General features: G+C 36.8%; 1 protein-coding gene across 1 annotated transcript in view; it reads left to right on the top strand.

The window, feature by feature from the left end:
• LOC139695368 (protein CEPU-1-like) overlaps positions 1-24,791 on the top strand; it is a 375,969-nt gene that overhangs the window by 344,629 nt on the left and 6,549 nt on the right. The window contains exons 3-5 of the mRNA XM_071594091.1: positions 11,491-11,701; positions 12,026-12,082; positions 18,748-19,089. Coding sequence (XP_071450192.1) covers positions 11,491-11,701; positions 12,026-12,082; positions 18,748-19,089 — 610 coding nt within the window. The remainder of the gene's footprint in view (positions 1-11,490; positions 11,702-12,025; positions 12,083-18,747; positions 19,090-24,791) is intronic.

The following is a 24,791-nucleotide window of genomic DNA, read 5'->3' on the forward strand; positions in this document are numbered from 1 at the left end:
AAACTTGTGCATTCCTAATTGTGAAATATCATTCTTTTAGTTTTCATTCTTCAATAAAATTAGTTTATTGAATTTCAATGATTTGTTGAATGTTTATTGAATTAAACTTATTTTAAGTAATAATATTTGTGTGTGTGTGCACTTGCGTTCATGTGCGCACGTGCGTGTGAACGCTGAAGTTTAAAATGTTGTGGGCGAAGAGAGAAAGCTGCTATTTGCTAAAGGAAACTCGATAAAGTCGGAGAAAGCGGATGGAGGAAATATTGAAAGGTAGTGGGATGATAGAAGGAAGAGATTGGGAGAGAGTCGGCTCTCTAGACAGCATGAAGCCAGACAGAAGTCACGAGGCATTGGGGGAGTAAATATTATTGAACAAACAAGAGAAAGTTCTCTGGATACGTAAGTTAATATAAGGTTGGGGGCAGACAAAACCAAACTTTAATAGGTGGAATACTTTGATTGAAATAACTATGTATGCTTTAATGTATTTTTTATGATTAAATGGGCGGACCAGGTGATTGACGAGGAGATTCCTGCATATATAGGAGAGCAGAAGAGGAAAGCAAAACATAGACAGCTCTACGGCAAATAAGTATATCCGTTTGTCACACCTTACGACAAAATGTACTGCTTTGGCATACAATGGAAAGGAAATTCTAAGTGAAGATATTCAGAGAAATATCAACAGATGAGTTCATAGGACAGAGGAAAATGGGTTTAAAACAGAGAAGCTATCAGGGGGCGCTATTGGCACTGAATAGATAAGAAAGGAAGTAATGAACTGTAAAACAATCTTAAAATTCAATTACTGGCAAAGATAGATATTTATGTTTACATTTTTTTCTGCAAAATAATGACAGTCAATCGTGATTATCTCTTAATTGAAAATAATAAGTAAGAAGGAGAAGAAATAATGTTGATGGAAGAGTTCCACGGGAGGCAAAAAAGCAGATTAAGAATATTTTAATCAGCGATTAGGCTGCCGAAGACTTTGATTGAGGTGATGACGTATGGCAAGCTTATAATGTCATTTGACGGGAAAAACGAGAGATGGAATGCATGTGGAATCAAAGGGCAGTTTATTTGTATGAGCGTAATTGAAAAACAGCGTATGCCTTTTTGGATGAGGGTAAGAAATTTAGCTGTGTTTATTCTGTTTATGAATCCAAAATCTAACTGAAACGGTAGACTAGCAGTTAATAAATAAGGGTTCTCTAATAAAATATTTTATTTTGATGTAAGGAATGAATATTAGGTAACTACTAATAATTTTGATTAGATAGACGTGTATCTCAAGGATATTAAAATGTATAGGCTTTCACTTCATGGAAATGAGATCAGAGTAGTAATACCATTGGAAACGATAACTTTAAATATGCTAATTGTTAGGCAAAATGTAAATGAAATTATCGTTATTTTAATGCTCTTAACGGATTGAATACCTTGAACGCAAGAAAAGAAAATGTTCCAGCTGCGTAAGTTTGTTTATTTTGGGCAAAGCTGAGCTTGTTAATTATTAAGGTCAACAAAAAAAGTAGTATTTTGCTGGAAATACTTTTATGAAGTGAGCAACACAGAGGAAAAATCTGCTGTGATAGCCAACGAATGACATTAAATCTGAAAATGATCAAAGGTAGGTAAGAGTTATTGGTCATAAGTAAAATAAACGTTTCATGCAGATATGTAATATGTGCGGAAATAAAAAGTAAACGTGAGAAAAGCATCATTTATGAGGAAGTATTGAATGGATTGTCTTTGGCTCCATATTTCCAAATTTTAACACGTTCTCATGATTTTAGAGTGAAATTGGAGTAGGTCAAATTATACGGGGTAGGAAAACTGACGAAGAAGTGAATTAAGAAGCTGAATGCAGAATTACCTTGTGATTTGGGGCAGACCAAGGAAAAGTTTAATTTGAGTACGTATTAACTCGTCTGAGGAGGGATTTCGTCAAAAAGAATTCTTTTGGTTTATTTTAATCTTTATACCGGAGGAAGAAAATAAGGAAGGATAATGTGAAGACAGCTCGAAAAAGAAATTAATTTCGATTGTAAGGGAAGTTACTACTATTGATCAAACGCCTGAAGAAAAGGTTGAACGACTCCTTTGATTAGGATCCCTTTCAACTAATATAAATATGAACATTTTTATCATCTTAAAGGCTCGGACAGGCTCGGAAAGTTAATTTTCAGAATTTTGGTAAGGAGAATACTTCAAACGCCTGCAAGAATGGCTCACAAAAATAAAAGATATTTATTCATAAAAAAAACCATAAACGCAGTAGTCAACCGGAAGGTCGGTTTGGTAGGTGATGGTAGAGTTGACCCAGTGCTAAGCCCGACGGCGTGTGAAATTCACACATCAGAGTAGGTGGGCCAGCTCCTTTCCCTGTGCCGGTTATGGTTTCCCAGGAAGACCTGGTACCCGAAAAATCACATAGCTTGGGTGGAACTGCAGGTACCTAGAGATCTGCCCAACGAACCCAGGACCCTACGGTTAGTAGTCTAACGCTCTACACCCTGGACTACCGCGACCCACGTTTATTCATAATGCAACAAATAATCAATTTAAGTTTTATGTTACTATAATTTTTAAATAATAGAATATAATAAAAACTTAGTACATTAGGACAACTCAATGAGACGGCAAGTGAGGATTGTCATATTTTGGTAACTATTCGGCAAAATAAAAATAAAAAAATGTTCATAAAAGCAAAAAGGACACTTAATTAACAACCCCTTTTTAGACACAGCGTGGAATTTATTCAGCAAATAATCCCATAAAAATATAAAAGAAAGCAATACACGACAAATAACCTAAAATGTGAAATATAGATTCAGAGGCTTGGAAAAGTCAATTTATTTAGCGGAACAAAAAATTTGGCATGAAAAGTCCTGAATAACTGGCCACAAAACCTGAAACTCTGGCCTTTTACGTCACAAATATTGATAACAAAGCATCGGTCTGCATTTTTAGTTAAATAGTAATATTCTACTTTATAAAAATTTACTTATGCCTGATAAGAATGCTAAAAATTAACAACCAAGCGTATATCAGGAGGGTGCTTGAATCGCTTTTGAAGAGGAATATCTGAGATGCTTAATGCTGCTCCACAGTTATATCTTTGGAATTGAGAAATAAATATAAGTTAGAAATCAATTATCATTGAAATTATGTAAAAGCTGTACTGCAAAAATATATGCACTTTGAGGTCTGAAAACAAAGTGCCTGCCTAAATTTCATACGAGAAATACATACCATAGGTAATGAAATACCTAGTAGGTCTTTAAGAATTTTAAAGTAAAAGATCTACTGTTAAAAATTTGAAAATGCATTATACAATGAATTCAATTAAAGTAAAGTAATTCTTTAGCATATCTATTATTAATGTAATAAATATAAAGGGAACATCAACCAACTTGTGAAATGAAACTATTCATACGATTTTGATAGACCGGGAATCCAGTTAGGTGGGCGTGATAATAACTCTGAAGACTGATTGTTTCCATGCATTACGGTGAATTTAGGTATTAATTGAGTACAATTTGTAAATATGAAGCTAGTTGTTTTTTCCACAATTACAACAACCAATAGTTTTACGAGATAAATCATATAGTAAGTGGTACTCTCTTTGGGTACGTATAATGCTGGAGGGGCGGAATTTTGTTCTGTGCTAGAATATGAAAATCAATAAAAAAATAATTAGTAGGAAAATTAAAGTATATGAAAATCATCCTGGGATATTTTATAAGGATACTAGGAACGTAATTCAGAATGTAACTGCACGAAATAGTCTGGTTGGTTAAAAAATTCACTTAGATTGTGTGTGTAAAATTTCGCGGGCCTCAGCAATGTACAAAAAACATTTTCTTTGGCGTACTTATATTTACAAATAACATATTCATCTTGCACATATCGAGGGAATCAACTACTTAAATTGATAATCAAAGGTTTACCATACTAACTCTTAAGAATTAAATGGGTGGCCACTACAATAAATGATAAACATGTGACAAAAATCCCCATCGTTAAAAACTCATTCCATAATTTGAAACGCTTTCTAACTGGTTTACCGTTGATAAATGCCACATTTCCCATGATTGCGGGAAGTAAGAGGCGGACTTTTGCAACTGAAGTTTTTGACGATTTTTCCGGATGATAGTTATATTTTACCACACCAATGATTACCGTGTAACATAAATGCGTAAATTTTTTTAATCTCACTAATACAATATCTTTGCAATAGGTCAATGTTAGCGCTGCTTATCTATGGCTATCGATGTTCTGCCAGTGAATTTTGATAAAGATAAATGGACACAAAAATCAATGGTTGCCTCAATGATTAGGCGGAAACTCTTTGAGAAACTCTTCCTCACATTTGAGTAGAAGTGGCGAAGTCTATGTTCAAAAGATTTAGGCGAGATGTAGTGGAAATTCTTCATTAAGAGAAAACAAATTTGCAATTTTCCACACATTTATTTGTAAGGTACAACTCGTTTTAGTTCATCAAACCATCTTCAGGAACAAGAAAAAGTTCTAAGAGGGGGAATTTCGAAAACCTAAAGAAACAGAGAAACTAAAGAAATGGAGAGGTAAAAAGAGGAGGGGAAAGAGGAGCACTTATGGTCATTATTGAGAGGACGAAGGCAGGTAGCTATATATCCTGGTGGTAAGAAGGAGGGAAAAATAAAAAATGGTTAAGCGGGAAGGGGACACGGAAGGGGTTGAGGCAGGTTGAGGGATGAGGTATAAATGATCTAAGAAGAACATTATCAAAGAAGAATTGTTCGACACATGAAGAGTTAAGGATAGGGATGGTTGGATGGGAAATTACGTGAAGTTCCACCGTTCGCTGTGGAAACGGCATTCTGAGGAGAAGAGAGTGGTTTATAAAAATATTATAATTTAAAAGAGCATCTTTATTAAACTTTACAAATTCAAGTTGCTCAAAAATATCGTCTTTTGCCCATATTTTCGTATTGTAGAATATCAAGATTAAATTTGCATGAGTGGGATGATTGCAGTAGATACCTAGCTAGGAGTGACCTTTCATCAAAGGTCCTCCAGTATCTTTCATGTTCTTTTATTCTAGTCATGAAAATTCTACCAGTCTGGCATATGTAGCACATGTCACAGGAATAACACCTCACTTTGTAAATGCCTGATTGCAATAGGGGTTATAATCTGTCCTTCTTGCCGCAATGGATTTTTATCATCTTCAAAGTATGAAGATGATAAAATGAAATATAAAAATTTCTTTTATTTCATTTTTGATAAATGAAACAGTTTCTGGCGTCACTTGGTGGAAATTCTTCATATTGAAATTAAATATAAAATACTTCGCCTTTCCATATAAAACACTTTTATTACGACCTAGGTTTCGTTACGGTCTTACATCATCAGGTAAAAATACAAGTCAAACACAAAAGTGTTTTATGTGGAAAGGCTAAGTATTTTAAATTTAATTTCAATTACATTTTTGGTCAATCTTATTGGGAGGCTCACCTTCAAATAATAGAAAACACCACTTTTTGGGCTTTTTTTATGTGGGAGTAAAGGCGCATAACTGTGAAGTACCTTAAGGTTTGTAATAAATATTTTTTTTATTTAACAACCAGCATTACAAGTAGGCGACAGCCTGGTGGTAATGTTCTTGATTACGAGTCATAAACCACTTAATCCATTCATTACACATTAAAACATACAAGGAAGTAAATACGGGTTTATCACGTACATTTCTCACTCACACGTTACAGTTAATTATTTTAATTATTTTAAGGAGAGCATACGCCTCTTTTTAAATTTATTTAATGAAAAAGGGAAGGACTTAAAGATATCCGCAGGTAACTCATTCCATTCTTTTATTCCACGATTGAGGAAGGAGTTCTTTTTATGTTTGTTTTGTGCCCTCTATGCTTAATTTTGAACTGATGGTCCTTCCGCATATGTAATAAAAGATATTTTTCTACGCTACGTATTAAAAATCCACTTGTTCACCAATGAAAGTAGAGAGGCAAAGAGTGATATTTTTAACTCTCTTATGTAAGAATGATATTTTAACATACTGTGAGTGCGTATATATGTATGTGTATATATATATATATATTTTTTTTTTTTAAGGTAATCTACCGGTTAAGGTAGGTTTTTCGATGGACACAACTACCAAACAAATATTTTGTGATTACTAACAAAACACAACCCTAAATTCTACTCTACACCAGGTCCCTCTTCATCTCTGAGTACTTTCTTCCTCCCTTCATCCCGTCCAACATCCCTATCCTGTTCCTTCCCTTTCCTCTTTTGCCCAACATTCTACCCTCTATCACAGTCTTCAACATCCCACTGCCGGTCAACACCCCCTTCATCCACTTTTCCTGCCTCCATAGGATTGCTCCCAACAAACCCCTCTCTTCGCCCACCATACCAAGTACTTCCTCATTTGTTTTCTTCTCTGTCCATTTCACCTTCTCCATTTTTCTCCACACCCACATTCCAAAAGCCTCCAGTCTACGTCTATCCTCCTGCTTCAATGACCACGTTTCCGCGCCGTACATAGCTACGCTCCATATCAAAGTTTTTACGAGTCTTTTCTTAACATCCTTACTCAAAGTCCCCGTCATCAACTCCCTCCTCCTCGTGAAAGCCTCTTTGCCTAGCGCAATTCTTCTCCTTACGTCCCTACTACTTTGACCGTGTTGGTCCAAAACACTACCGAGATACGTAAACTGTTCTACCTGCTCTAGTTTTTGCCCTCCTATTTTAATGTTAAGCTTGGCCTTTTTCTTTCTAGAAAATCGCATAACCTTTGTTTTATTAATGTTGATTCTCATCCCATACCTGTCGCACTGAATTTCCAATTCACTCAGCAATGCTTGCAGCCCCTTGGCTGACTGACAAACTAAAGCTTGGTCATCAGCAAACCTAACTGATTTTACGAATTCCCCGCCCACTTCCATTCCTACCTCTAGTTCTTCCCATGCCTCTTTGATCATTTCCTCTGCATACAGGTTGAACAGCAACGGTGATAATGGGCAACCCTGCCTTACACCCCTTCCTAACACTGCCCATCCTGACTCCCCGTTTCCCACCCGCACCTGAGCAGTCTGAGACATGTACAGGTTGCGGATTAGCCTCCTTTCCCTCCAATCTATTCCTATTTTCTGCAATATACTCATTAGTTTTTCCCAATTCACTCTATCAAACGCTTTTTCGAAATCTACGAAACAGGCAAATACCTCCTGGTTGTGTTTTATATTCCTCTCGATTAATAATCTCATTACTGCAATGGCATCACGCGTACCTCTCACCTTCCTAAACCCAAACTGATCATCCCCTAAGTAATCATTTGCCTTACTCTCTATCCGTTTGTTTATGATCCTGAGAACAACTTTAGCTGCGTGGGATATCAAACTTATTGTCCTGTAGTCCTCACATGACGTGGCCTTTACCTTTTTCGGAATCGGAACTAAAACTGCTCTCACAAAGTCTTCCGGCCAGACTCCCTCCTCATAAATGCTACGGATCAGCCCATATAGCCTCTTCCTCCCACATTTTCCTAAGCATTTTAAAAGTTCCACGGGAATGTTATCTACCCCCACGGCCTTATTTAGTTTCATCTCCCTTAATGCCCTTTTTATCTCATTGTCTAGTATGCCTGGACCTAAGCTGTCTTCCTCTACGTCATTTTCTTTTTCAATGTCTAACTGTGTTGGTCTGAGTTCTTTACTATACAGTTCTTCTATATACTCCTTCCATCTCTCTTGGATCTTTCCTGCGTCAACTATTACCTTACCCGCCTTATCTCTAACTATTAGCATAGCTCTTCCTTTCTTACTTCCCGATAACGATTTAACTTTGCTGTACAGCGCACCGATTTCGCCCTTCCTCTGGAGACTTTCCATATCCTCGCACTGCGTCTTCCACCATGCGTCTTTTGCCTTATTTGTTGCCCGCCTCAATTTATTGTTCAATTCTTTGTACTTCATTTTGCCTAATTCTGTATTCATATTCTTCCATTTTCGCCGCTCATCCATCTTTGTAATCATCTCATCCGTGATCCATGGTTTCCTAGTTCTTTTAGCGTTAACGGTTCCAATAGTGTCTTTTGCGGCTTTAGACAACCCTTTTTTGATCATTTCCCATTCTTCTTCGATAGTAATAAGCCCTTTACCATCCTCCATTATTTTCTCTACCGCCTGTTTGTATTCCTTCCTTTTCAACCCATTTAATGCTTCTACATTCCATTTTCTAACTCGCCGCCCCTGCCTTATCTTTTTGAAACGTACGCTACATTTCATAACAACTAAATTGTGGTCTGAGTCCGCATCCGCACCCGGAAAGCTGTGGGAATTTATCACACTATTCCTAAACCTGTGTCTAACCAGGATATAATCTAGCTGATATCTTCCTGTGTCACCTGGCATTTTCCATGTATACCTGCGTCTTTTGTGGTGTCTAAACCAAGTGTTGGTGATGACTAACCCCTGTCTCCTGCAGAACTCAACTGCTTTCTCCCCGCGGTCATTCCTCGTGCCTAAACCGTAGTCGTCCACCTCATCACCATCTCTTCCTTCGCCTACCGTCGCATTCATATCCCCCATCACTATCAAATGTTTCCCTGCTGGAACACACGCGATCATGTCCTCTAACTGATCGTATATCTTATCGACCTCTTCTTCCTTATGGTTGCTCGGTGGCATGTATACCTGAATAATAACTAAGTTCGTCGGTTCTGCTTTTATCTCCACTAGTAGTATTCTATCCGTTACCTGCTCTATGTTGACTACGCTTCTTCCTACCTCTTCATTAAATACTATGGCAACCCCTCGTTGGCTCTCGTCCCCACCGCTGTATATTATTCTATACTTATCACTCCAGTAATCCCCGCTATCTTTCCATCTCACCTCGCATAGACCTAAAATATCTATATTTCCCCTTTCCATCTCTCGCTTAACATTCTCCAATTTCCCTGTCCTCATCATTGTCCTAACATTCCACGTTCCTATTCTAACTAATTTTGTGTTCTTCTCCTGCGTCTTCTGTCCTGCTTCTGCTGGTTTTCCCTTGCAAGGGTTTCGTGGGATGACGACCGCGGAAGCCTTGCCTCCCCCGCTGCCGGGCACGACACACGGCCGATTGGGCCGAGCCCCGTGGTTGCCAGGACTCAAAATATCTCTATTGTCCATCATATTTTTCTAGGGAATGATAATTGAGGTGGTTTCCCGTTGCCTTCCTCAATAGTGTTTTTAACGTGACACCATCACTTACTGGCCGCCCCACTGGGATCAGACGCCATTGCAGCCGCCTCACTGAGGAACAGACGCTGCGTGGACTACCTTTCGTCTGGCTCCTAACCTTCGACCTATCTGGCATGGGTGACCCTACCAGGAGCAATAATTATTACTCCCGCCAGCACAGCTCTAGGGGTCATCGGAACGCACAAGCCCTTCTACCACGTCAAGGTTGTAGTCCGGGGAGGGGTATATATATATATATATATATATATATATATATATATATATACTATATATATATAATATATATATAACTAAATCGATCTGTTTTACTTCCTATTTCAAAATGTAATTACTTAACTATTGCCCTGAATTGGAAATGTGTCAACTAGTTTTCGTATCATGCCATAGGGAACATACAATGCATATTAGTGACAGCCTCTCGTGATATGTGTCGGTACAAAACTGGTTTTATTTTGGGCCAGAGGATAAATTATTCAATAAATGATCATTTTGGTACTATAACATTTTTCTAGAAATGAATCTGTCGATAAAATTGAAGGGTAAATTTTGAAATAAGGGGGTTATATGACATATTCATCCCAAAATGAAGTCACATGTAGCGTGCATAAAAGCGGGAAGCTGTGACTATGACCACTTGGCAATATACTCGTGCAGGAAGCCTATAGCAAACCTGCCGGTGGTGATATTGCTTTGGAGGGAGAAAATAAAGACGAATAGAGGTGGGAAAGTAAGCAGGATGAAAAGAAGGGAATTGGTAAATTTACGAGAAGGCTGTCGTAGATGCGACAGCACTTTATATTTGAAAACACATGAAGAGCGGGAATAAGGGATGGGAGTGAAATTGAATGTGAGACAAAGAATGAAATTGAATGGGAAACACGTTAAAAGATAAAGGGTATGTATGAAAGGAAATAGGGAATACCCTTCGATAACTTAAAACTCTACTGCCGTGTTCCTCTTGAAGTATGGTATGTTGTAAACAGAGAATGATTTTCTCCTGGACAGGTCTTGGAAAGTGGCGGCAGATGTGGTCTCTATTATTTTGAATTAAAGCAAATGAAACGCTCCTTGTTATTTCTGTGGAAAGTTCCGGAGAAGCGTCTCTATTTTTATATTTGTAATTGATTTGCAAATGAGCATCATTTCTCGAACGAATGATGAGGTCTCAGGCGTGATATGGTGGAAGCGTAACATATTAAAACCAAAGGTATTGCAATTTTCCACTAGATATTTTATTTCAACACTACCGGTTTCGAAGTTTTCACATCATCATCAGGTGTGAGCACAAGTGCTTATCTTCTCCACATATATAGTTGCATACAAGGGGTGGGGGGTTTAAGGGGGGGAAAAAGGAGGGGAAAAAAGGGGGACAGGGGAATTCCATGAGGGGAAAGGATGAAAAGAGGGGTCAAAGAGGCGGGGAGGAACAGTGGGAATTCCATGGGGTGGGGGTTTTTTTTGGGGGCAATACTGAGAATTAACAATACGACCGCCGGATTGGCACAGGTAATAAAATAAAGACATTGAGCTGTAGAGGGCCCCGCAGCAATGAAGGGCCGGAACAATCTGCCGGTGGGACGGCCACGGGACATCACTCGCGAGATTTAAAGTCAACGAACTGCGGGAAATTCCGATAGGATGAAGTCAACATCACAATCAGTGATGTGTAACAAAATGAAGGATGCGTGTAAAAAGGTTTCAAAATTACAAATTTAGTTATATAAAACGCCAGGGTGGCTCAACAGGCGAACACTCCACCGAGCATTAGGTGATCTAGATTCGTGTACTGGCGAATGATACTTGGGATTTTGGAAGATTCATAATGAGCGTTTGCGCATTAGATTCCACAAAATTTTAATTAAATTTGAAATTAAATTATATAATCCTATTATTTTTTTACTGTCACAATATTTCGATATTATTCGGTATTTTTTCTTCTCCTATATTTGAGTAAATTTAATACAAAAAAGAGTTTCGCACACAAAAATTATCATTCAAAATGACAAAGCATTAGACGCGTTTCATTCCTAGTTTAACAGATCCAATTTTATCTTGGAAAAAATCCACGGACCTGATTCAGCTTTTTATATGTATCCACGAATCCACAGACAGAAATCAAATTTTATTTAAATTTACTTATACTTAGACTTAATGTAAATTATGAAAAAGTGATTGGCGCCCTATATTTATAAGTTACTTTAAAATAGCATTTACGCTTTTGTCATTTCAATAGGTTTCCTGGATACGAAAGCCAAATCTTTCGATTCTCACCTCTGGTGTCACAACGTTCACTGCGGATAAGAGAGTGGTTGTTCTTCATTCCGATGGATCAGATTCATGGACGCTGAGGATATCATCGACGAAACTGGAAGATGCGGGACTCTACGAATGCCAAGTCAATGCTGAGCCTAAAATAAGCCATGCGGTTACGCTTTACATCACAGGTATGTGCCACGGTAGGATAACGATCCAATTACACTAAAACCTTATGTTCCAATTTAGCACACCTATTTGTCTATTCTATCTTAACGTGCTAAATTGGCAATGAATATTATCTATTCACTTTTTTTGTCCTTCAAATCTCTAAATAATATTTCTTATATGCTCAAGGATCAAAAGGTGTAGGCAATTATATTATTAAAGCTGCAAAAAATCCTTTCATACACTCATATACATTTGCATCGATAAGTACTAGACACACATGCCTTTAACCATAGTGATGTACTTTTTCACTGGTTAATATGAAATTTTTTTCTTTCTTCATCTAGAATCTCACCTGAGGGACTCACCATACGGATTAAAAGACGACGGCAGTCATTATAAGGGTATGTGGAAATGCTGACATAAATTCCCTGGTAAAGCATCTGAAATAATCCAATTTTTTACATGTTGAGTGTAATTAAATGTTGAATAAGATTTTCTTTAACAATTTAAATATTTTTATGTTGTTCTGTGCTGAAATTACGTTAATATCACATTCTATAAGTTATTCGTTTTTAGAAAAAAGTAATTCGATTAATATATGTGTAAACTTATTCATAGGTGTATTAATTATACATTTATCTAAGTTTTTTGATTGATCTCAAGAATTTTATTAATTCATTTATACTATCTGTATAGTCTCTCTACCGTATATATATATATATATATATATATATATATATATATATATATATATATATATATATATATATATAAAGGATTACACAATAGAGCAAATGGATCCCTAACTATAGACGAGAGTGTTCAATATTGAAGAGGATTTAGAAACGTACTTCAATGAAGATGAATTTAACATAAAGGCTATCCTTACTTCACGCTTGGATTTAGTTTATAAAGCAATGATTCCGTATAGGTAGAGTTTTTCTGTCAAATTACTAGAAGGCCCCATCAAATGACGGAGAAAATATAAATATAATATTAACGATAATACAGATAGTATTGTCCGTTCAATATGAAAAAAGTGAGATTAAATACGACAACGCTCAAGCGTAAATCCCGGGAAGACGCTATTTGAGGACGCGGTTGAATGGAAACCCTTATTGCACGGAATGGCAATATTTTGAGGCTTTTAGAATAAATACTAATATAATTTTATTACATCTCACGGTATGCCTACGTCCCTATTGGTATCCGATGTCACGAGATGGTTTCTATGGAAAAGAGGAGGTGCCGAGGGAAAATAATTAGAACTGAGGTAAACGCAGTGGAAGATCTCATTTAAATAATGTTACGCATACAGATTAGCTATTCATCTCAATAATCCTGCAATATGCTTCCAAAACGTAGAAGTGTTAAATTTGAAATGTTTACTAATATTGAGCGATTGAATGGCGCTGTACACTTAGTTCTACGCGTGAATAAACCTTTTAAAAATCGGAATCTGTGGATTTAAAGAAAACAATCATTTCAAGATGTTGGAAATATTAAAGGTGCTCACATCTGTTATTACTTTCTTGTGTAAGCGATAACAGATTTTTTTTAATACAGCAAAGATTTTATCTAAAATTTATCTCTCATATCGGATAACTTAAAACACCTGCCGAAAATCTCTACCTAAATTTGAACGACCCTTACTTTTCTTTAGAGTTTTAAAAGGAGGTTGATTTATGGCTCAACTTCGTCTATGTTAATAAACCTCCCAAAAAAGGAGTTATTGATGTATATATGGTATGGCAATGCATTGAGTGTATGCATATAACTAAATCGCATGAAAGAGTAGCATATTGAATGTTCATCGAGTTTTGTTTATTCCCACCAGAGTACACCAAGGAAAAATGAATACTTGTACGGAGTAAGGATTCTTATTTATTTTTACAGAAAACTAGTCAAAGGCTTTACACGCAATATCTCTGTTCCAACGGGAAGACAATGTTTGATATAGTTCAAATACGTCAAAAGACATACATGCGACTGCTCTCACCGCTTCTCTCGCGATACTTTCTGGAAATGCCATAGTTCTTGTTTTTGAAATTTGAAAATATGAAGATTCAATTCAAAAACTAAGAGGCCGTAAAAATAAATCTAATGAAAACATAAGGAAATCGAATGGGATATTCTTAAACAAAAAAGGTTAATAAAAAACATAAAAATACTTTAAAAAGCCTTATTTAAGCCATCAAACCCGAAAATTTATATATACTGGTTGATTGAACCCCGAGCTCTTCCACTTTAGGAACTGAATATTTTAGTGCGCCATTATAATTAATTTTGATGAGATTTATATATTCTTGAGCAGTTTCTGCTTGATTTCAATGAACGCGGGCTTATATTGATTGAACCAAGTTTGGGTTAATTAAGAAATGGGTCATAAGTAAGGCTGCTTCCTCCTCCGGGTAATAGGCGGCCTCTCGGCCTGCGGCAGCATGCCTTAATTGTTTGTGAGCGATTATTCGTCAAGCATGCACTCTCAAACTTTTTGACTAGAGGACGTCAAGTGACCGCGGGGCTGCGAAAATTGGGAAATGCGCGAGAATTTCATGTTCCTCGGAAAAAATAGACTTCTGAAAAATTTGGAGGAATCCGGGAATTTTATGTAATATTATTTCGGTCAAAAAATGCAATTTCAGGTGAAAATTCGAAAGCGTGCGAATATAAGTAAGCAAGTAAAATTAAAAAAGAGGGCTCATGATGTTTTCTATAGAATAAAGTACGTGCAGAAGTACCATGAGAACTCACTCTGCTGGATTAAAGGCTTCATATTGACCGGCTGCATATTGTCGAAAATCATGTTTATTATTATTAAAACTCATATGTGCAGACAGACCATGTCAGGTGGCACACAAGTCCCAAATATTACAATCAATTGTATGTACAATCAAATGAATCTACGTGTGCATGTACGTATTAATGGGTATGTATGTATGTTCAATTAAATGGATCATCGTATGAGCGTTGAGTCACATTCCGTACCTTTGTCTTCGGGGAGGAGAGCGCTTCATGTTGCATGTTCATGTGGTAGTGGAATTTCGCCTTCTTACTTTTCATGTACTGGCTTGCGCGTTGTTAGATGGACTTCATGCTGCATCTTGGGGTGCAGTTGTTTGTTGGTTTATGGTGTATGTGTTTGCATGAGTGTTGGATGAATGGATTTTTGCAAGAGTGTGTACTCCGCTGTGGATGAAGTTTTGCATATGTGTATTCATTTTACATGTAGTATTGTTCCTTTTTATGGGTGGTGACCTTGCACGACACATGCCCTTGCGGCAATTTCCGCGGTATAATGTGGATGTAGATTACCTGTAACGTAAATATTTATAAATAATTTCTTCCATTTTTACTTCAGGATTTACTTAAAATAAATTAGCTGCACTTTAAAAGGACCAAGTTGCCCACTCGGATGCTTTTTTATTCTTACATATTACATGCTTTGGTCTTATGATAAACTGTTAAGGTAAAAATATTTGCAAAAATTAAAAATGCCATGTCCCCATCGTTAACACGTGGGAAATGATTTTAGGATTAATAGTAGTTACAAATAATTAGCAATTTTCATATTCACGAGTTCATTGAGCATTTGATTCAATCGCAACAACACAAAGATAAGGAAAAAGAAAGACTACGGGACACGTTAAATTTTTGGAGAATAATCTAGAGCAGGTAAAACAGTTTTCTTCTGTGAAAGACTCTTAGACGAATTTGGGCAAAGTGCTAAGGACATTAAAAGAAGAATTTCATTAGACGTAAAGGCCTTCACAAAGAGGGAAGAGTTAATGACAAGGACCTTAAGTAAGTAGATAAAGAAATGACTTGTAAAGTCTGACATAGAGCGTGGTTTTATAAGGTACTGGCACTGAGGCCGTAATATCAACGACCCAAGTTTTGACGAAGCTACAATTTAAGACAAGCAGAGATTTTAGGCTTTTTAAATGTGAGTGTGGAGAAGGATGGAAAAGTTGATGGTGGGAAATAGAAATAAAGGGAGAAGTGCTCTGTGTGGTAGGAGATGAGAGAAGATTTTCTGGGAGAAAATTTTGGAGGTAGGAAAAATGGATATGTAGAATTTCGAATTCCAAGAGTGTGCCGGAGACTGTGAGCGAGATAGTGGGAGGTAAGAATGGGGCATGTTGAACGGAATGAATGGAGACGGGAAGTATTTGAAGACTTAAAAGAATTTTATCCCCGTCAGAAATCTCCCTTAACCAATATTAATTTTACTAGGCTACAAGCAAAAAAGGTGGAAGGAATGCTGTAAATGAAAGTTACATTTTATATAATTTTTCACTTGAAATTCAAGGATTAATATGGCTTCAATGAGGTATAATAAAGTGTTATTTTTCTCATTTAATTTGGGAAAAATTAGGGATGCGTTTCGAAATTGAAATGTTAAGGAAATATTGAATAATCTAACTCATCTATTTCTAGCTAATTTATTGCCAAAAACTTGACAAAATATTTAAAATGGTGAGATACGATATATGTTCTTTTAAGTACGAGTTCATTAAACATTGGTGATTTTCCTATCCTAGGAGAATGTGGAAACCTAGTCTGGTGCAAGAAAACACCATATGTTTTTGTGAACTCTACCGCAGATTGTTACAGATGTATACATTTTCGTTAGCGATTTCATTCACATATAATATTTTTTACCACTAAGGTTATGTCGGCATTTCAGTCGTCTTCTTCAAATGAAATGTAATACTTGCTTCTTTTATGCTTGTCTTAAATTACAATGTTGTCAAAGCCTGGATCACTGAGGGTATGGGCTCAAAGTCAGTCGCATTCAAAACCACGCCCTAAATTATTCCTCAACAGTCTTTTTTTACGTGATAATTTAAGATCCTTGTCGATAACTCCTTCTTCCTAAAAAAAGAGGTAATTTCATTACTCGTGAACAAGCCGATTTGTAGATCGGCGAAACCGTTATCTTATAGATATCGTAAGGAAGTTATTTTTAACATGGATAAAATACGAGCAGATTATTCATTATAGTTCTCAGGAGACTTTATTTCGTCAAAAACGTTGAAATTGACTTTTTCCACATCGTTAATTGAGTAAAAGATTTCGTTATCCATAATTTGCGCAGAAAACTTCTCCAGTTTCGCTAAATATTGAACTACCTCGCGCAGCTTAAGTTCCTTTCTCTTACATTCTTACACGTCCCAGCTACGTTCCTGCTTGGACAAGATATTAGTGTTCAGCACAATATTTGTCACTCCACTCATGAATGGTTTTTTTAGTAATGCACCGATTTACATTATAGTCATCCAATGTGTGCCATTTTTCATAATGTTCAGTCTAATAACATGACACAGGCACTGGGCTAGTAATTTACAGTTGTGAACGAAAATTATCCTTATAAATCATTCCGGTAACACTTGATTACGCCTTTACTTAAAACGGAGTTGTATATATAGTAGATGAAAATAATTTTTAATCATTGTAGATGGAAAACAAAAGATAAACATGATTCATCTCGCGGCTATTTTTTCCTAATTAATAAAAATTTCTCATTTGTAATTTAAGTTGCTTAAATAAAGTGATATATCGATTTAATCTTCAAAAGTTAATCTCCTCCTAGTCATTCGATGTTTGCTTACATAGAGAACACGTTCAATTGTTTGCCAATTTATTTAACCTTACCAATTTGCCAATGAACCAACTTAAAATTGTAAATATTTCTTGAAAGATACATGGGAGATCGGGGTCGTGCGGTTGCTAATGTACAGGGTTACCCCGAGAAGGGCCGGGTTCAAATCCTGGAGACAAATATTTTTCAGCGGTATCCTGATCCCTACTTGAGGTGCTTTATGGAGAGTATTTTGAGTAAGTACGACGTCCGTCGGATGGGACGTTAAATTGCGGACCCCTTGATGCCTGTCGACAAGAGTAGGCTAATACCGACGCCGGGTTTCTGTCCACCCTTCCTTTTCGATCCATCCCTAATGGCACAAATGACCTCAGCTATCGATCGCCTTTAATTAAAACTACTACTTAAACGGTGCAGGTTTTTTTTCTTACTTCATCTGCTTGTTTCTTTGCTGATATTTATTTACGCGTTCATACACAAAAATACCCATGCTCATGCTTACGCACAAGCTGCATTTACAATATGTACATTTTGAAGTTAAATTTTATTGTTAGCTTGAATTAATTAACTGTGTACATTATTCATTCATACACATTTAATATGTAAGTTTTCTTTCTAAATATTTAATAAATGCACTAATCTATACTCTCATGTTAAATGTTAGCACCACCTACCTGCTCAGTGACATTTCAGAACGTGAACGAGTTACAGCGTATAAATGAGAACAATTTACTATGACAAATTAAAAACTCTTTCCGACTGAAAATCTATGAAGTAAGCCCATACAAGTGAAATTTTCCGATTTTTAAATTTCTCAATTATCAGTTAACTTTCATATTTTAAATAGTGTAACTGTACTTTGGGTATTGTTTTTAATATCAATTTGGATAAATTAGTATCAAGGTAAAATTGATGATATTTGATATTGATATTGATTGATTCAATTGATATTTACCGGAACCTAATGGTTTATAAGAACAACTGTCACTTATTTGTTTTCATTCGTCTCTATTTAGCAAATTATTCCGCATAATGCAAAACCAAAATCACAGAAACCTAAATTAAATGCCCTTACTTCTACATGGACGAGGTTTTATAACCTTATGTCAAATAGTGTCACAGTCTCATTAATATAATCATAGTATTATTCTTAATTGCTTGTATTTTAAGCAATCTTCATTGGGAGAGTCATTACGTACTCTTTGAGAATGTCACTCTCCAAGTAAAGAACTCACTCTCCTCAAAGAATAAGTTTCGGACAAATTACTATTACTAATCTATACCCAAGGGATTCATAAAGTACTGTGTTAACTTTAATTATTCTGTCAACACACCAGCTTTATTGTTGTAGTAGAATTAATTTGTTTTCGAGTAATATTTATGTGTTACAATTTCAACTCGCTTATTTTCGGAGCACTCAAATAAAAATTTCTCTTATCCTCTTTGAAACGATGCCATCAGGCATGACTCAGGCCTCTACGTCGCCCACGCGGGCCCAAATCCTCGGCCCATCGGTCCAGACGGTCCCCCCTGGAGCAACCATCACACTCACTTGCGAGATTCGGGGCATCATCTCCGAGGGTGTGTTCTGGAGGCACGGCGGGAGACCCGTCATCCTGAGGGCCACGTCCCCCGGGAGCTCCGTCGGAGGGGTTAGTGTGGACACGGAGAGGTACGAGAAGAGGGCCACCAGCAGGCTGACCCTCTCGAGCATCATGGCCTCTGACTCCGGGGAATACACATGCGTTCCCTCGGCCCCGGCCGCAGTGCCTGCGACCGTCGTCTTAGACGTGTCTCAGAAGGGTAAGCGAAATCGTTTGAAATGGTTCTTGCGGGGGTGGTGTTGCTAGGAGAATTTCCCGGGATAATTTAAAATTTGGTTTTAAAACTTGTTAAATGTTACGTGTAACATTTAAACTCGTCTCGGATAATGATGACTGATATATGCTATACTAAAAATGTGGGTAGCACATGTAATATTATACAAATGAACCTGTTATACCCGTATAAATATTATTGTTCTACATTCTGAATTTGTAAAATACGCTCAACTACCGCTCTTTTTATCAACATGCATTAAATCATCCCATCCGAGCAGATGGCTACAAAAAAGAATCAGAGAGGGGACCGACTCTGGAAAATATGGACATGGAATATTAGGATAATGCTGAGGGTAGGAAAGTTGGAAAATATATAATGATACTTGCATACGTGTTTGTCAGATCTGAGAAATTCAAAGATAAATAGAGAGACAGTGACGATCGTTGGCGTGCTAGTTACAAATTAATATATGGCGGTGGAGCGGACTTGGAGTAACCATAGTACATATTAGGATACTAGAGAGAATAGTGATCGTGGAACAGACAAATGACCCAATAGTTTTGGTAACATTAGATTTGACTCAGTAAATCACGTAGTAAACAAAGAGTGTGTGCCGGCGAGTAGTCATAGGGAGGAAACTTAGGAAGTGTATTCTATGAGTTAGAAGAAATGATTATAAATGTACCTATAAGAGAGCACTTGGTAGTAAGTGGGCAATGGAATTCGGCGGATGGGCGAAGAGAAAGAAGGGGTTGATGTATGCAGGTACGGTTTGGGGGAGAGGAATGACCACGTGGAGGAATATTTTGGTTTTTTAGAGAAAAATCATAATTTTAACGAACACATGGTTTCAAAAGAACAAGAGACTTAGCTATACCATGGACATTTCCGGTGGATTCCAGAAGATATCCTTAGATTTGATATGGTTACATGTGCTTTTAGAATTAATCTTGATCAATCCATACAGTCCCCCGGGTTGCAGACGCAGATGTGAGTAAAAAAGTAGTGAAAGTTTCATTTTTTAAGTTAAGAATATGGTAAAGGGAAGAAGAATAAAAATGGAATGTAGAAGACAACTCTGAAATTAATTCTGAGTAGGGAAAAAGAGATGGGAAAGGGAGGAAGGGATATCTCAAATAAGGAATAATGACAGTATAAAACGAAACATATTTGACGTACTTGAAGCCATGGATATGGGCTTTGACGTACTTGAATAGTACTTGAAGCCATGGATATGGGAACATATGATTAAGAGAATGGAAGAAAGAAAAAATTGATAGAATGTGAATACAGAATTATGGAGAAGAAAGTAAAACTAGCCACTTACTAAGGTGAGGTAAGAAACTAACAGTGCGAAGGAAGCGTGCTCGGAAGAGAAGTTCAAGGATATGAAAATTTTACAGAGACCTAGTGAGATGGTGAAGGATCTGCCAGGTTTTAGGAATTAAATCGTTTCACACTATTTGAGATGCAACAGGTAAAGTATTAATCAAACCAGAAGATGTTCTGGCAAGATAGAAACAGATAAAGAGAACCTACATGACAGAGGAAATATACCAATGAGTTTGGATATCGGAATGGAATATGTTTTCAATGATGATAGCTTAGGACCAGGAATATTTGACTGTGAGATTGAAAAAGATTAATGGGAATGGGCAAAAAAATCTGTAGTAATAGGCATGTCACCTGAGAACTGTTCAATAATAAAGGGATATTTAGAAAAAGATTATTAATGGGCAAATGGAGGACGAAGAAGAAGTTCAGTTTGAGCTAAAACAGAAGAAAAAGTATGCGTAATTCTATAGCGGGAATTACGTGACCACTGGAAAGAAAAGAGTAAAGTGGAAATATTTGTGCGATTCGTTGATTTTGACATTAAGGCCATTTTGAGGTTAAGGGCAGAGTCAAAATTGAGGATTTAATGATTCCATTGCAGAAGATAAAAATATTAATTTATATACGTACCCTGCAAGCCTCAGTTAGGGGGTGTGGTAGAGGGTGAATACACATGACTACTTTGGACCTGAATATGACCCTACCGCGGTCGGAAAATGCTATTATGATCCCTTAGCGTTCGTGGAAAAAATGACATCTTAAATGTATCGGTTTCTACAATTGATTTGTCTAATTTCATTGACATACTATTTCTATCGTAGTACAATGGGAATAATAATAATTTTCAGCATTACCGCTAAAGAGACTTCAAATTTATGAAAGAGCTTCCATCTGTAATTTAACCTTCGTTTCGTGAGTGATTCGAAGCCTAGCTGCTCTAATATTTTGGATAGGCTACTAGGTTTATCATAGCAGCGTTTTAAAAATCTAGCTTCTCTACGTTGTACGCGATCCAGTTCGGCCATTGACTCAACTTCGTGAGGATCCCATATACTCGCAGCATATTCTAAATTAGGACTAACCAGCGGAAGATAACATTTCTCTTTGACCCTTGCATCACATTTGCCCTTTACTCTTCTTATGATTCCTAATTTTTGTTAGCTTGTCCACATATTCCCCGTGCGCGTTTCACCCAGAAGAGATCAAGAGTGAGTGTAACGCCTAAGTATATAATTTTGTCTACACATTCCATTTCAGTGTTACCGATGCTGTAGGCGTTCGGGAGGGAATTGCTCTTTTTCCAAAAATTTGCACTACGCGCTTTTTAATTTAAGTTTAAGTTTAACTTTATTTGGCAAGTGTAGCACCAGCGTTGTACAGCTTTAAGGTCATCTGATAAAGTTGTGTTTTCAGGATTGGATATCACGGTAAATCCCTGCATCGTCGGTAAATTAAAGTATCTTACCAGTGACTACGGAGTCAATGCCGCCAACGTAAAATAGGAATAAAGAGGTCCGATAACACTTCCCTGGGGAACAATTGACGTAACTTCTACTGCATTTGAGCTAACTCGATCTTATCACTACTCTTTGTACCCGACCATTCAAAAACTCTTTAATTCAATCCCAAATATTTTATCCATTCCATACGCTTTTAGCTTTGCGAGTACTTTAATATGAGGCTTTTTTAAAACGTAAAAAACTGAGTGCAATGGAACATTCCTTTCTCCCGGAAAAACAATATTATTAACAAAAAGCGTAAGTGGTCTCTCGCAATTTTAGGCATCGGTTGACCGGCACGATGGGGTAAGCTATCTGAGACATTTGGTGAGACATTGGTAAATACGCTTTGAAGTAAGGAATTTAATAAGTTAACCTTTTCCAAACTGTTATTCACTCTTTAGTCTTCATCATTTTTGAGTGAATTCACAGTTCGCTTTTTCCTATGAACTTCTGATTTACGACGAAAATGCTTTCAGGTTCTCTTTCAAATTTTACACTAATTTTGTTTTAATTTGCTTAACACTTTCTGAAATTAATTCTTGGCTTTCACCCTTGATATCTTATAATCATAAGTGATGTCAATTATTTTGTTGCTAGAAATATAATCCCTAGTTTTTTTTCATCTTTGCGTGACATAGTCTTTGGCGTCGAAACGTTTTACTAACACTTAGTTAGCCAGTCAACCAGATCCAGTCAGCAACAATCATTATTTGCGCATAGTACCAGCGGTTTGATAGGTATGAGATGAGAATGAATTATAGCAAAACGATGACGTACATACGTAAAGAAACAGGGGTGCTGACAAAGTCGTTAAAGCTGAAGTTTATACACTAGAACAGGTATAACTATGTACTTATTTTATAAGTGTTGTGGCAGAGTAGTATGAGCATAAAAGATTTTTATTTGTTATTGTCGGATATTGTATTATTTGTTATTGTTGCATTTTTTATTGTTATTGACGGATAGAGAAGCGTTAAAAAAGGCTGCAGAATTCACCAGTTAGCCAAGGTATATGGACTATCGGCGGCGTAAGGTGGGTTTGTTCTTCCCTCTGACACAGCTAGTGTGAGGTGAAGAATGTTTGAATGGGAGAGAAAATCATTTTTAATGGAAGTTTGACCCGTAGCTCTTGTCACTGCTGTTAAGGTAGTAAAGCAGTAACATCGCTGCTGCCAATGCAAGAAAATATCATCCAAGAATCACCAGAAATATGGACAGTTTCACAGGGGAATATCCGCAAGCAAGGAACGGGAAAATCGCTCGAGACGTGTGTGTGCTTGGTGGATTCTGCGAAATCGCGGAAAGAACTTTCCAGTTTAGAATCAGGCGTTGGTGAACTGGGAATTTTCAAACTTAAAACAGCTGCCGCTTACGCAACACTTAAGTTAAATTATTGAAGCGCGTAATGCTCATAAACTTTATTTAGAAGTAAAGGTATCTCAATTTTTAATTTTTTAAATAATTTACTATAGTAAAGATTTTATGATAACGCAATTGTGAACATCCCCTGTAATTAACTTATTCCCGTAACCGATTTCAACAGGAAATCTGGTGATAAAAGGTTCTCATGAAATTTATTTCATTAACATTTTTAAAAATGTCTCTTGATTCTCTCATTTCGATTGAGAATCATCATATAATTTTAATTTGGTTATTGTCAAAGAAATAGTTTGAAAAGTATGCTTGCTCATGCGAATACGTATATTTAATGCATTTTCTGATTGGTCGGCTTGCTTTTTTTCTGACAGAAGTCATCCAAGAAGTAGAAATAGCCACAAAGTCAACGGTTTAGCACCTGGAAATATATGATGGCCGTAATTATATATGCTGTCATACAAAATGACGGGTAACTGGAGATGCGGGCCTAATTTACATTTCTATATATGTTTCTAATTGCAACTGGCCGCAATTGCTTACTAGGGGCAGGTGTGGACACCAATTATTGAATAGAAATTAAAGAAAAATCTTCCTTGTCGAATTTTCGAGTCTGTTAACATTTCCTTAGTTTAAATGGTACTCGTGGGTGTGGCAGTCCCGTGGGTAGAGCGCTGTTCTTTAACCGAAGGCCCGAGTTTACTCATGGTGATGCGTCAGGGCACCTTCAGCAACACCCACATTTTGTGATATCTCCATAACTAGTATTGGTGCTGGTGGGCTTAGTGTTCAGTACCCTCGCCTATCAAATAAGCCTTCGAGTTGATAACTCTAATGCAATAGTACTCTAACTCTTCGAAGAATCGTGACCAAAAAAACTCATAAAATATGCTATTCTACAAACTATTTCTTTAAGCTATTAATTATATTAATATCTTTATAATCTATTGCCACTGCGTATGCATTCAAAATTTACGAGACAATAATACCGTTTTATTATGCCTTCTTTTAATTAGAGAGTCATCGTAGACACATTCATGTGTTTTTTTCAGGTTCAGGCTACAAGGTTCATCGCAATAACTCTGGATATTACCTACTGTTTTACCTCTATCGTTGAGCGAATAACTATTTTATTAAAAAGCTTGTTGTTTGGTAAACGCCTAAGAGGTTTTGTGAATGTGACCATTTCTGGTCTTGCATCAAAATATTTCCGCTGGAACTACTCGTATTGACACCGCAAACAAACTACGTTTCTTTTTTCTATCCTTTATTCTGTAGGTTAGAGATTCGTAAGGTCAAAAAGAATGCTTATTTTGTCATCATTCACGTGTGGTATTCTATACTCAGCGTTTTGTTGCGGTGCGCATGTATGCTAAGCAAAGATCAATGGTCAGTCGGCGCCGGCGTTTTGTATGTCCATTTCGTTTCTTACTTTTTCGTCCGCTCTTATTAAAGTGAAGTTTGTCTGTGGAA

The sequence above is a fragment of the Hetaerina americana genome, unplaced genomic scaffold, assembly GCF_022747635.1.
Source record: "Hetaerina americana unplaced genomic scaffold, ioHetAmer1.1.p SCAF_6, whole genome shotgun sequence".
Lineage (NCBI taxonomy): Eukaryota > Metazoa > Arthropoda > Insecta > Odonata > Calopterygidae > Hetaerina > Hetaerina americana.